At 46.2% G+C, this 13659-nt stretch overlaps 1 protein-coding gene across 4 annotated transcripts in view; it reads left to right on the top strand.

The window, feature by feature from the left end:
* LOC125748408 (golgin subfamily A member 4-like) overlaps positions 1-13659 on the top strand; it is a 32138-nt gene that overhangs the window by 15233 nt on the left and 3246 nt on the right. For all 4 annotated transcript variants that reach the window (XM_049024450.1, XM_049024449.1, XM_049024452.1 and 1 more), the window contains 9 exons: positions 519-4645; positions 4828-4949; positions 5191-5321; positions 7059-7145; positions 7464-7484; positions 8515-8583; positions 9439-9514; positions 12537-12634; positions 13335-13421. In XM_049024450.1, coding sequence (XP_048880407.1) covers positions 519-4645; positions 4828-4949; positions 5191-5321; positions 7059-7145; positions 7464-7484; positions 8515-8583; positions 9439-9514; positions 12537-12634; positions 13335-13421 — 4818 coding nt within the window. The remainder of the gene's footprint in view (positions 1-518; positions 4646-4827; positions 4950-5190; positions 5322-7058; positions 7146-7463; positions 7485-8514; positions 8584-9438; positions 9515-12536; positions 12635-13334; positions 13422-13659) is intronic.

Below are 13659 nucleotides of genomic sequence, written 5' to 3'. Positions count from 1 at the left end.
CCCTCTTTATGCATTTCTGAATTGGGGCACTGTGCATCGGTACAGCATCCTCCATTCCAGCAGAGGAAGTGAACATAGGAAGCTAGTGAACATTTAAATCTAAATCTCCTGATTAGAAATATTTGACTAGTGACTGTCATGGGATAAATCAATCACAACTTTATAATTTAAGTAGCTCTTTTATTTGGACAGTAGATCAGAGTGACATGGACATGGGGAAAGCCTTAGATTTTTCAACTTACATCTGCTAAATCCCTGGCTTATACCAGCAGATTTATTAGCGATAATGAAACATCGGCTGATAAATTTAACGTTATCATATACAGTAGGTATAAGTCAAGATAAGCATTAGCCTTTGTAACAAAAATCAGTTTAGGACACACATCATCTGAAATACATTTTTTACATCATTATTCTTAGAATGACAGCAAGCACCAATGTTGTATGTGGCCCTCAGTTTCTTTCGGTAGAACTTGTCACAGCTGGAATATAATTATGTATAATACCTTCTCCAACAGAGAATCCTGGAGCTGAAAAGTTCTCTACCAAAAACCCATCAGGATGGAGCAGATTCACCTGTGGAGATAGCAACCCAAACAGAGGAGGAGAACAGCAAACCTGAAGAGGAGTATCAGGCTCAGGAAGCAAAGCACCAAGAGGACCTAGTACTTATTCGAGAACAGTGCCTCACTGAGGTCAAGAAACTGCAAGAGCAGCACCAAGTAATAATGGAGGCTGCCCTGAAGGAGAAGGAAGTGCAGTTTCATACGCATGTAGAGGACATGAACCTGAGGACACTCGAGAAGCTAGATGTGAAACAGACAGAGCTGGAGGCCCTGGCAAATGAGCTTAATGAGGTACTGAGGAGCAAACATGTTTTGGAGGAACAACTTGTGTCCTGCAGGGCTGAAGTTAACACTGTCAGGCAAAAGTTTGAGGAGGAGATTCAGGAGGAACGGTCTAGGTACCAGGGAGAGATTGAATGCATTCAGTCTGCACATGAGCAGTCCCTAGGTGGTGTGGAAAAGACACTGAAGGAGGAACTTAACAAGCTCAAGCTGGTCGTAGAGGAGAAAGAGAAAGGATTGGAGGAGCAGCTGAAGAAAGAACAGAATCTGAAGGAGGCCACAGAAAAGGCTTTACAGGAAGGAAAGGATAGGCTAGATCAGCTGGCTGCCTCTCACCAGCAAGAGATGAAAGATCTGCAAGAACACACTAGTTCTGTGGAAGTGGCACAGAGAGCAAGCACACTGGAAATGGAAGATCTGAGACAGAGGCTTCAGAAGGCTCAGGAAGAGAAAGATAGCTTGCTAGAAGTTAGCGCTCAGCAGGGAGAAGTTACAGTAGAGTTGTCAAGCTGCAGAAGTCGCATAAAAGAGCTGGAGCTGCAACTACAGAACACACTGAATGCTTCTGAGCAGAAGACAGAGGACCTTCTTCAAAAGCACTCTACAGATCAGAAAGTGCTGGTGCAACAACTGGAACAGGTTAAGAAGGAACTCTGTGTTCAAGAACAGACATTCAATGAATTGTTGGCTAAGCAACAACAGGAGGAGCAGCAGATGAGGAAGAGGATTGGTGATGAGAGGGCTGCTCTTGAGAAGACACTGGAGAATGTAAAGAAAGAGATGGAGGACAAATTGAAAGTGCAGGAGACCAAGACTGAGAAGATCAAACAGAAGGCCAAAGACATGAATGAGAAGATGAAGAAGAAAATTCAAGAGCAGGAAGAAAAATTCAAAAAGGAGCTAGAGAAGAAAGATCGAGAGTTGACTGAAAAGGACAAGCAGGTCAAGGAGAAAATCCTGGAGATGGCCCAGGTGAACTCTGCGGATATTAGCGACACTGTCATGCAGTTGGAGGCCACCCATAAGGAACAGATGGAGAGACTTCGAGATGCACTGAAGAAGGAGCAGGAGGATCTGTCACAGAGCTGGCAGAGGAAGATGTGCCAACAGGAAGAACTGCAGGAAAAGCTACAGAGCCTGACACAAGAGGTGGTTGAGGTGACTCAGCAGCTTGTAACCAGCAGAGATGAGAAGGAAGAATTGCATCAGAATATTAAAAATCTCAGGGAGGAGCTTGCAATGAGAGAGACCACTGTGCAGAAATTACAGGCAGAGCTCAAGGAAGCAGCTACCAAGCTAGAAAGTTTGTCAGGAAGTGAAATGATGCTGAAAGAGCAAGTAGAAGCCATAGAGAAAAACCTAAACCAGGCTCTTACCGAAAGGAACTCATTTCAGGATCAGCTAAGTAAAACCGAAGAGGAAAACAGGGAAAAACTGCAAACACTGTCAAAGGAGTTAGAAGAAACTCAGAGCAAAATGCAGGTCCTTGAAGTTTCTAACAAAGAAAGTGGAGACTGGCAAAAGAGACTTGAAAAGTGTGCTCTTCAAATGCAAGTTAAGGAAGACGACTTCAGAAACCAGATAAATTTAGTGCACACACAGTTAACACTACTCTGTGGTGAGGTGCAAATGAAGATGAATGGCACTGCTAATGACCTGTGTGACCAAGTGGAGGGTCGGCTTGGTGCCTTGAAAGATAGAGTTATCTGTGGTCAGAAACGAGTGGAACAACTCAGAAGCACCATCCTGACCAGGACTGTCAAAATGAGCTCTTTGGAGGAGCAGCTTCAGCAAAAGTCACAGGAGATCAGGCGTTTAAGTGACTCCCTTGAGCAGATGACATCCCAGATAAATGTAAATGCAGAACACATAAGCGCCGTAACTGCAGAAAATCAGACTCTACAAAAAGACTTGCAGATGCTTGCTGAGAAAGATTTGTGCATTGACCAGCTTAGAAAGGACAATGTAAGCATCTCTGAGACTCTTAAAGGAAACAACCTGCATATTAGCAGTTTGGAAGGTATAATAAATGATTTAAAGAACCAACTTCAAAACAGTGTAGCAGGAAAAGATGAACTTATATCTTCGTTGAATCATGAGCACAAGGAGCAACAGCAGAAGCTGTTGAACGATATGGAGGAGACTGTCAAGGCCCTAAGTTCAGAGAAAGCCGCTGCCCTCGAACAGGCAGAACAATACAAGAACAAGGCATCCGAGATCAAGAAAAAAGTGGAGGCCCGCTTCACCCAGAACCACAACATGGTCAAGTCCCTTCAGGCTAAGCTGGAAGACATGGAGAAAGAAATCACAGAGAAGGACAAGCAGCTGGAGAAACTGACAGCCATCATCGATCAGCAGTCTGTCAGCAAGTCTGAGATGGACCAGAGCCTAAGTGAGAAAGAACAGCGACTCAGTGCCCTGACTGCAGAGCTGGCAGGGTGCAGGAGCCGAGCGAGTGAGCTGGAGGAACAGGTGGCTGTGCGTGAACGTGAGCAGAGGGAGCTTGAAGAGCGACTACAGCAAGCCCAAGTTCAGGCGGCCCAAATCCGGAGCCAGGACCAACAGGCTCAGGAGCATTTGCAGTCTTTGGCACTGGAGAATGAGACCACCAGGCAAGAACTGGAGAAGCAGAAGGATGACTTTGAAAGAGTGAAGGCAGAGATCCTTAGGAGCAAAGAGGAGGCTCTTAAGGCAGCCGATGAACGCTTAGCCTCTGAGAGTGCGAGTAAATTGGCAGAGTTGAAGAAAAAAGCAGAGCAGAAGATTAGCCAAGTACGCAAGCAACTGACTGCACAGGTAGAGGTGAAGGAGCAGATTCTAAAGAACGTGCAGAGTCAGTTGGAGGAGAAGGATCAGGCATTCAAAGCCTTGGAGAAACAGCTAGAAGATCTCAAAAAAGATGTGGAGGAAAGAGAACTTTCCACTAAAAGTCTAGAGGAGAAAGTCCAGTTTCTTGAAGGTGCTTTAAGTAAGGGGAAGGTTGAAGCAGAACACCAGGTGGAGCAGGTGAAGAATGATGAGCGACGGGATAAGGAGAGCTCTCTGCACCTGCTGAAGGAGGCGTATGAACAGAAAATAACTACACTTGAGGGAGAAGTAGCCAACCAGAAAGAGGCTTTGCAAACACTTCAAGAAAAGGAAAGGGAAAAAGTATCCATTCATGAAGAAGTTAATTGCAAGCTTATGGAGGCGGTGAACAAGCTCAAGCAAGCAGAAGAGGAGAAGATAAGCTTTCAGGCTGAAGTGGACAAACTAAATGTGGATTTAGCTGCCCAGATTGCACTAGCAGAAGTCTTTTCAGACTTACAAGGACAAGTTCAGGAGAAAGAAAGAAAGATCATGGAACTAGAGAGTTGTTTAAGGGAACTGAAGAACTTAATGGACACAGACTCTAGCGAACACATCGTAGCATTGAAGGTGGAGGAGGGCCAGGCTTGTCTAGCTGAAGGACCAGAAAACAAAGGGTGTTTGCAGGGCTCTTTGGTGGAGGAGTGTAAGCAGAAGCTGCAGGGGATGGGTATGAGGTTAAGGGAGAGTGAGGCTCTGCTTAGGGAACATAAGCAGAGATCAGCTGCTGTGATGGCAGCTGGCCCAAGCCCTGATGGGCTCTGTGAAGAGACCAGGACTGTGCAAGGAGAGCTTCATTGCAAACCCAATGAGGCAGATAGCGAAAAGCAGAAGCTCCACAAGGACCTGGCCCGGCTTCAAAAGGACCTTCGCTCTCTCCGGAAGGAGCATGAGCAAGAACTAGAGCTGGTAAAGCAGGAGATGGCAGAGGAGTGCAAAAAGGACCACAAGTGAGTAAAATTCCCCTGTATAGCATGGTACGTCAGAGGTAATCATTTACAATGGACGATTAATCAATTAATACTGAAGATTACGAGATGTGCCTACAGATATCTTTGGGTCAGACATTATGGGAGCACTGCTGATGTTCTTTCATGAGAAAATGCACATTATATCTGGCCTTGTCTGTCAGGATGGAGCTAGAAGATATGGAGATGCAGCACAACTCGCGTCTCAAGCAGCTGTTGAGAGAATACAATACCCAGATGGCGAAGAAGGAGCAGGAGCTGGAGTCAGCGGTCAGAGAAGCCATAGGTGAGGTGATGGTCAGGGACACAAGGTTTAGTTATAAATGCACTAGTTTAGCAGCAAGTATGATTTCTTTTGCTAGCTTGGCTTATCTTCAAGAATAAATATGTTTTTTTTTTTTTTTTTTTTTTAAGTCTTAGGAGTCATTTTGGTCTTTTTGGCAGGTCATATATCCAAACTCCATAGGGATGTCTGATGGCTTTGGAAGTCTACTGAATGAATTCTTAATGTTGACTCTCCCCCCCAGGGAAGGCACAGGAAGTGGAGGCAGAGCTGATTGAGAGCCATAGGGACGAAACCAGCCAGCTACGTAAGACAATCACCCAGAAGGAAGAGGACCTCACCAGGACAGTGAATAGATACGAGGAGATCCTGCAGGTACAGGAAGCCACCTCGAAACTGCCATGCACCTGGGAAGGAGAGCAGATTATTTCCCTTACATGTGAAGTAGTGCAGATGTATATGTTATCTAGGCTGTTAACATTGTTTTTTTTTGTCTGTTTCTATACTCAAAGCCTGAGGAGGTAAGTGAAGTTTGAAGTGCAATGTTGAGTTTGGAGTTTCCTTATTCTGTACCTGTAAGGGTGGGTATGGTGCTTGTTGAAAGGTGCCACCCATTCTTCTGGTATTCCAGTAGAGGCCTTGGTTTCCAAAGCAGTTTTCTCCAGCTACACGCCTCTCTACCTTATCTGCTGAGTGGTGGTGTGGCTGACTGTAGAGTTTTCATTTTAAAATGTGAACTGTCATGTAGAGAGGCAGTTAACCAACAGGTGATTCTAAAACTGGGGAATTCTCAAACAAAACAGCATGCAATGAACCAGGGCAACAGTCCTTAGCCATGAACACCGATTGTTTTGAGTTGGTATTGTGCGGTTCCCCATTACCTCATTGCTGTGTACTGCTGCAGTTCGGATGATGGTGAAGGCAAAATACACAACACTATCTCAGAAGGAGCCACTATGTCACGCAGGAAAGTGAAAGTGCTTAAGACTGAAAACTATGTACAAGTAACAGGCACAGTCCATTTGGGGGGGGGGGTGTCATTCCAGGGAATACGCTTGTTAAGAGAGCAGTCTGAAAGCTGGAGATAAAGCACACCTACTGCTGTTTGACGGTCGGAAGGTTATAGATACGGTGACAGTTGGAGCGAGCTGAAAGTGGAGCTCACAGCTGGCATCCCAGCACATATCCTGGTCTCCCCAGGCACATAGCGAAGAGTGAGCGTAGCAGTGCATCACCCACTTACCTCTCGGACCTGTATGTAAACTATGGAGGTTGAGGAAAGTACCTATGATGCGTTTAGTGTGTACTCACATTAAGCCTGCTTCCCTTATACCCCCCCCTCCTCTACCCCGGTGGTCTGAGCTCATATTGTGCTTAACATTCCGGGCGCGAGCACACTTTTGTCACCACTGTGCACCTTTTTGTGCTGAAGAAAAGTGCTATCGCACAGCACAATGGAGCTCATGCTTAATGCCCTTGTGGTTTATTTCGGGTCATTCTGGGCACGATGGCAGACGACCCTCATTGATTTATATGCCACATAGCGATCTTCAATTAATCTTGTTGCACGTATAAGAAGAAAGTGCTGTTCTGTTCGAAATATCTCTGAGTTTTGTGTGTTGCATCCAGTTCTTACTGGATACTCAACAACCCAGCAAACCCTGCACTTCCGCTGTAGACCAAAGTGATCCATTTGCCACCATGTTTGTTAAATAGCCAGTCGCATCTGTTACGTCATGTCTGAGTTGCATGCTCGGGTATGATTAGTGATCATACTAGATACGTACCGTGCCTGAGTCCAACTGAACTGTGCCTGGGCCCACCTCTTCAAGCAGGATCGAACATGATCTATGCTTTTTTGGCAGTGGGTGCCCTTTTGGTGCCCATCATATGGCAAATTTAAGAGGGTGGTTTTCATAATTCAGGAATTTACTGCATGTCTATAAGCCACTAGAGTAAGGGATGTTTTCCTGGGATATGAGATTCGACTGACAGTTATGACTTCTGCTAATGACAGTGAGGTAAGTCACACCTTTCCTGGCAATGTGGCTATAGGAAGTAATGTCCTGTCACAGGAAGCCAGCTGTCAGTTCTTACCTTGTGTGTTTGCAGAACCGTGAAGAGGAGATGGGGGCACGAGTGTGGGAGATACAGAAGGAGCTGGATGAGTTCCAACAGAGAATCCAGAACAGCGAACAGGTATCTCAGTACGCATCCTTAGCCCAACTGAGGTCTTTATTAATTGGGCTTGATTGAACTGGTAATAGAATGACCTACATTTAAAAATAATAAGTAGAATGGATTTTTCTTTATTCTTCAACAGGGCTTGTGGGATTGTGAGGTGGTGGGGTTGTCTGGTGGGATTGTTCACTAGGGTTGACAATCCTGCACGACTCTTGGGCTATGTAGCGGGATAAGGCCTGTGGGTTTGTGGGATTGGGGTTTTTTGGATTTAAAATACTAGCTCATTTAACCAAATTATGTCCGTTGTGTAACCAGAGATCTCATTTGTTTCAGGGCTCCCCGGCAGATCTGCAGGTGAGTTAAACACTGATTTTATGACAGCAGCAGTTGTGACGGTCAGTGTGTGCTGAAGCTTGGCTCTGCGTTTTAGTGGAGCCCCTTAGTTCTGCAGGCCTTGCACTTTCAGTTTTATAGCTTTTCACATTCTGAGTGTTTCAGCTGAGCACAGCACCTGGCTTCCTCTACTTTTGGGCTTCATTCGGGGGCTGGGGTTGACCTCCGCCCAGGAGGGGTGCTGCTACTCTTCTCATCCATGAGGAAGTGACTCAGCCCCAGTTTTCCACTCGCCCTGCTGCTCCTGCCAGTGTACTCCCTCTGTCTGGAGAGCGTTAGTAGCTCTGGCGGGCTGTTGCCCCATGTTGGCTTTCGACAGTAATTGGCTGAATTCAGTGCCTGTTGCTTCCTCCCTGGTTTCCACTTAAACACTGTTGTTACTTTTGCACCCAGCCCCAAAATTAGGGCAGTAAGTGTGTAACATGCTTCAGCTTTAGGTTTGCAGCAGCGTCATTTAGCTGCTGTTGGGCCTGCAGTCAGCCAGCAATGGAGCTCAGATATGTACTTTAGACTTGAGGACATTTCCTATCTTTGCCACTAGGGGGTCCTCTAATGCTTGTCTCATGAGTTTCCAGGGTATGAAACATCATGGGAACTCCAAATTTGACTTTTATTATGAACTTACTTGTAATACTTTCACATTTTATTTTAACTCACATTTCTGGGATGGCAAAAGCTTTGTTGTGTTGTTGTTGTGCTTTTTTCCCTGAAAACTATATGTATTAAATTAGAAATTTCTTCCTGTACACTGGACAGCTCTGACCAATATAAGAAGTTCATTCCTAATGTGTCGCATAAAGACATTTTAATAAACACATATTAACAAATACATTAACAAATATTAATTTGTGTGTCTTCTGACAGAGTAAAGCAATTGTCATATAGTGTTTGCTTACTTTACTGTAGCCCTCGTGTTCTGCTTCACTCTCTCTCCATTTCTCACCTCCACTTCCTACCCTTTTTTAAACATTATTTTGTTGTGCTTTCCCAGGCACAGCTGGCTCAGAAGACCACTCTACTCAGTGAGGCCAGGCTGAAGGAGCAGGAGTACCAGGAGAAGGTTGGTGATCAGTCCCAGTGCCAGCGAGAAGGGTCTGGCTGCAGATCCCCGGGTCACCACTGACCTGAGGCTCTCCACTGTGGGGCCGGAAGTCACATGACCTCCCCGCCTAATCCACACACGAGCCTTCTAATGGGAACTCAGTAGGCTGAACACCTGGATAGATAGTGTATTTACCAACAGTATATTTCTTATACCTTTAGCTTTATAAAGGTGTTTAAGCTTAAGCTATATAAAGAATTTCACACCGAAACAGCAAATTTAAAAGACTGTTAACATCCACTCTTGTCGATATAAAAAAAAAAAAAAAAAAAATCTGTTCCCAATGTTGCACTAATATCACCAAAATAGCAAATGTATATTATAAAAGAGACGATTAAAGTTGGTACCCAATGTTGCACTAATGTCATATCTGGTGCTGTTGTGGAAGCCATGTGATTTCGAGCTTCAACATGGAGCTGCCGCTTACGTGCCTGAAGTTTGCATGAGGTCATGTCCAGGTCAGGTGTGGATATCATGAGATGTCCAGCAGCACAGCGGAGACCCTCCGCTGGGAATCAGGCAGGGGATAGAACAGGCTGTCAGTCCTCCTCAGGCTAATCACTAACACTGCAGCCAGTTTAGGGTTTACCTATTTTTAAGCTGAGCTGTGATACCATCCATGCAGCCACTGGGCAGGAATTGAAGCCGTACCCCTGGTGATGTGAAGCTATTTTACTGACCTCTGAGCCGCCGTTACACCCCATATAATAATAATAAGAATAAAAATAATAATAATGACGATAATGGTAATTATTTGTTTTGTTGTGTTACACAAGAAGTATTACTCTGCTTTGTTGACTTGTCATTCTGTAGATCCACTCTCTGGAAGACCGGCTGAGGTGTCTACATAAGAATTCTGTTGTAACTCATCTGGGGACGATGCGCCGAGGTGAGTGGGCTTGCTGTCGTCATGGCCCGGGTATCACAATTGTCCTCACCGTTGTGAGAGGTGGTGAGCCATCAGCTTGACCCCGGAGCACTCTGTCTGCATCCATCCCAGCAAAGGGCAGTTACATCAGGCTCCCTAGTGTGTCTGCTCACTCCTCGATTCCACATATGGCCCTTCCTTTTCCATGGAAACAGGAAGGCATCGCCCTGGCGGCAGGGCACAGGGGTTGGCTGATAGTCTGTATGTGCGAGGGTGTGTAACTGTACCTCCATTCTGCATGCCGCGGTATCCCGCAACTCAGAAGTTAGCCTGTAGGGGGCTCCTGCTCACATGCATTTCTTTAGAGGTGGCACACTTCACTGTGCATGTCATGGTGGAGCCATTGTGGACGTTTTAGTCTGTCGTGCATGAATGGAGCTTCTGTCCTTTTTGATGACTTGCTTAAGCATCACCCAAGAAGATTTAAAGAACTTCACTTGGTTTCATTTCTGTTTATAATAAATAGTGATGCCCAGTAATACCATATAAAATAAACGTGGTCTTTATTCTCGCCCTTTAAATGACAGGCGTGTTGTGTGTTCACTTCAAGACTTGTGATTAATGTTCACGTGTCATCTACGAGAATTATCTCTCGTAATATCATGAATGGTGCTGGAAGCGGCGGCGATCTGCCCATCGGCTCTTTTCAGTGTACCGCAGTATTTCCCATCTAGTCTTGGGGACCCACAGAAAGTCCGCGTTTATGCTCCCACTTGGAGGGACCAAAAAATGTGGATCATCTGGCAGGGTGCTGGGAGGGAGCAAAAATATTAACTGCCTGTGAGGTCCTGAGGACCGGGTTGGGAAGCAGTGGTCCACTGGGTACCATTACTGGGCAGAGTTTTGTTTTTATTGCTGGATGGGATGACAGATCATGGACATGTTTGCAGACAGAAGACCAGGTCAGACCGTCAGAAGTGTCGTTGTGATTGGTTTATCTCAGGAAACATCTGGAGTACTCCATTGTACACTTGTTTATCAATTCAGGATGAGAATTAAAAAGACAACATTAATAGAACAGTGACGTCAGCCCTGAGAGCGGTCTGGTCTGTCCCCTGTGCCTATTCTGTCTTGTGAAAAGGCTTTCAGACATTCATTCATCAAACCCACTGACTGCTTCAGGTTATGAAGATAAACCAGAACATGAGGAAATGGGGGTGGTGTGGTGTGCCGCAACGGTATTAATGGTGTTTTACTTTTAGGTATATTCCCCCATGAGAGAGGAGTATGGGATGAAGGGGACCCATTCACTTCACACAAATGGCCCTGGTGTAGATAAGCATCTGCAGTCTGCGTCTGCGATAGGGCAGTGCAGTTGGTGCCTGTTTGGAATTGGCAGGATAATGAGTGGAGATCTGTGGAGCATGTGAGGCGTAGAGAGACAGGCTGCTGACTGACTCGTCATGTGTCCGTAAGGACGGCTGCTGACTGTGACTCCTGTGTTAGTAAGAAAGGTTGCTGGCTGTGACTCCTATGTTAGTAAGAAAGGTTGCCGGCTGTGACTCCTATGTCAGTAAGAACGGCTGCCGACTGTGACTCCTATGTCAGTAAGAACGGCTGCCGGCTGTGACTCCTATGTCAGTAAGAACGGCTGCCGGCTGTGACTCCTATGTCAGTAAGAACGGCTGCCGACTGTGACTCCTATGTTAGTAAGAACGGCTGCCGGCTGTGACTCCTATGTTAGTAAGAACGGCTGCCGACTGTGACTCCTATGTTAGTTAGAACGGCTGCCGACTGTGACTCCTATGTTAGTTAGAACGGCTGCCGACTGTGACTCCGCCTGTCTTGGAAAGTAAGGTTGCTGCTTTTGACGACTCCTGTGTTGGGAATGAAGGCTGCAAGCTGTGATAGCTCCAGTCTTAGTACGTAAGGCTGCTCACTGTGACTCCATTGAAAACCACTTGCCCTGCTGGCTTTCGTTCCCTGGTTTCAATTACACTACACACCAGTGCTTTCTGTCTGGGTGGGGTGGCATTCCTGAAGAATGGGATCATTAATAAGGGTCTTTTCCCCTCTTCCTGTCAGGAATAGTAAAGTTGAATATGCAACTGACACGCAACCAGACAGCCTGGAAGGCTGACCATGGGCTTGCTGTTGCTCATGGGCTTTAGTGCTGTGGGAAAACTGCTGCTTCAGATTTCCCCCCATGGAGCCGCCCCCATCCGTTCACAGCCCCGCTCAGCTCATACATAGATCCCCTACTCCAGCATTCCTCTTTGTTTTAGTGCTTAGCTGAGATGCTTGGAAACCAGGGGCAGCTTCTTGGTGGCAAAGACTGAGGTCCAGAGGAAGCTATTAAGCTTCTGAAGTTATTTCAGCTTTGACCCTGTGAGTCTGTGCCCATGCTGCAGTGTCGCATTCAGCTGTGCTGCCTTGTTTTGGTTTGTGTGAGTGTGTGTGTGTGTGTGTGTGTGTGTGTGTGTGTGTGTGAGAGAGAGAGAGAGCGCACATAATGGTGTTGCTTTTGTTGGTGTGAGAAACCAGCAAACATCTCAGTTGTATGTAGCACCTACATCTCTGTCCTTATTAGTTTTTTTAAAGTTTATAAAACCGTTCGCACCCTTCTTTAAAGTACTGTATTGAAAGACATTAAATAATTGTTGCCACCATAATTTATGCTTTAATTGGTATAGACTTGCAGTTAAATTTGGTCTTGCATGCAAATGAGTCAAAATTTAATAGGGATCATCTTTGTAAGATGCATTGAAGTTGTGCAAATGAGTGTCATATGTGTGGTTCCCACTGTCAAACAGTGAAGAAACGGTTCCAAGGTCTGGGGTTGGTGATTTTACCAACCCTGCAGCAAACTCACCCCGCCTGGCTGCTGTGGTATACGTCACATGTCACTGGGGCAAGTCTTCTTTGGCATCGGGACTGCATGGCAGAAAAGCAGTGTCAGAGGCTTGTTGCAAGCCATGGATGCAATTCAGCACGTAAATTCATCTTTTTAAAATGAAGTGAAACTTTTTACTTTCTTTTGCAGATGCTGGACACTATAGTTCAGATGCCTTTTCCGAGCCCACAGAGTTTGAGTACTTGAGGAAGGTGATGTTTGAGTACATGATGGGCCGGGAAACTAAGGTGAGGATGGGTCTGGTGCCGAGCGACAGGGACCTCACTGTGATCCGTCGTGCTGTCCTCGCACTGCACACCTCACTCACGTCAGCATACTCACATTTCTCGCTTGTGCGTCCAGTCTGTGCTCGCTGCTCTCACCCTGTACGCCAGCTGGATTACTCCGATATCTTTGTGATGGTTGCAGTGTTACACTTTGGTTCTCCCTGGACTTGGTTCCCGTGTGACCAAGCGGCTCATAAACACTAACCACCAGCACCACCACCCCCGGGCTCCTACTGCATCACTGTACCTCTATGTAACTACACTGTTGTTGGGCTGTGTAATCAGCAGGGCTCCTTTCCCCAGGAGTGGGGGCAATCCTGGTGACCTAGTGGTCTCCATGCTAAACTCTCCTGCTGTAGTTAACCACACTGTTAACTCAGCGGGGGAGGGTTGGGCTGTACCATACCAAGCCGTAAGGGGTGTTCATAGTGTTTTTTCTGGCTCTCCTCCAGAGTTTAATTACTCTCAGATGTGGGGATGTAGTTAGACATTAGACAGGGAGCGCAGGAGCAAAGCTGGTATAATCGGGGCAGATTGAGCTGTGCACTGCGCTGGCTTCTACCACGTGGGGGCATGAGTGGGTCCTGACAGGTGGTCCTCTGGAAAGGGGTTAAAGTCAGACAGACACCTTATTGCTGAGTGTCTCTGCCTCTCCGTACAGACGATGGCTAAAGTCATAACCTCCGTGCTGAAGTTCCCCCCTGATCAGGCCCAGAAGATTCTGGAGAAGGAGGATTCCCGAACCCTTGTAAGTATTTTGCTCTGCTGCCACTCTAAATGGCACACAGCCCACAACACGGTTCTGTACCCCAACTCCACACATGGCCCATCAGAAGGGTCTGCAGACGCTTTGTAAGTTCTGCCTTTAAACTAACAAGATGTAAAAAATCACCCTTGGTTCTGCCTTCTAATGTGGAATCTGCTAATCATGCTGCTAACTCCTAACATGCTGCTAACTCCTAACATGCTGCTAACAGCTCTGGTAA

Source organism: Brienomyrus brachyistius, chromosome 9, assembly GCF_023856365.1.
Source record: "Brienomyrus brachyistius isolate T26 chromosome 9, BBRACH_0.4, whole genome shotgun sequence".
NCBI classification, from domain to species: domain Eukaryota; kingdom Metazoa; phylum Chordata; class Actinopteri; order Osteoglossiformes; family Mormyridae; genus Brienomyrus; species Brienomyrus brachyistius.
The sequence above is the reverse complement of the archived record's forward strand: the minus strand, read 5'-3'. Positions and strand labels throughout refer to the sequence as shown.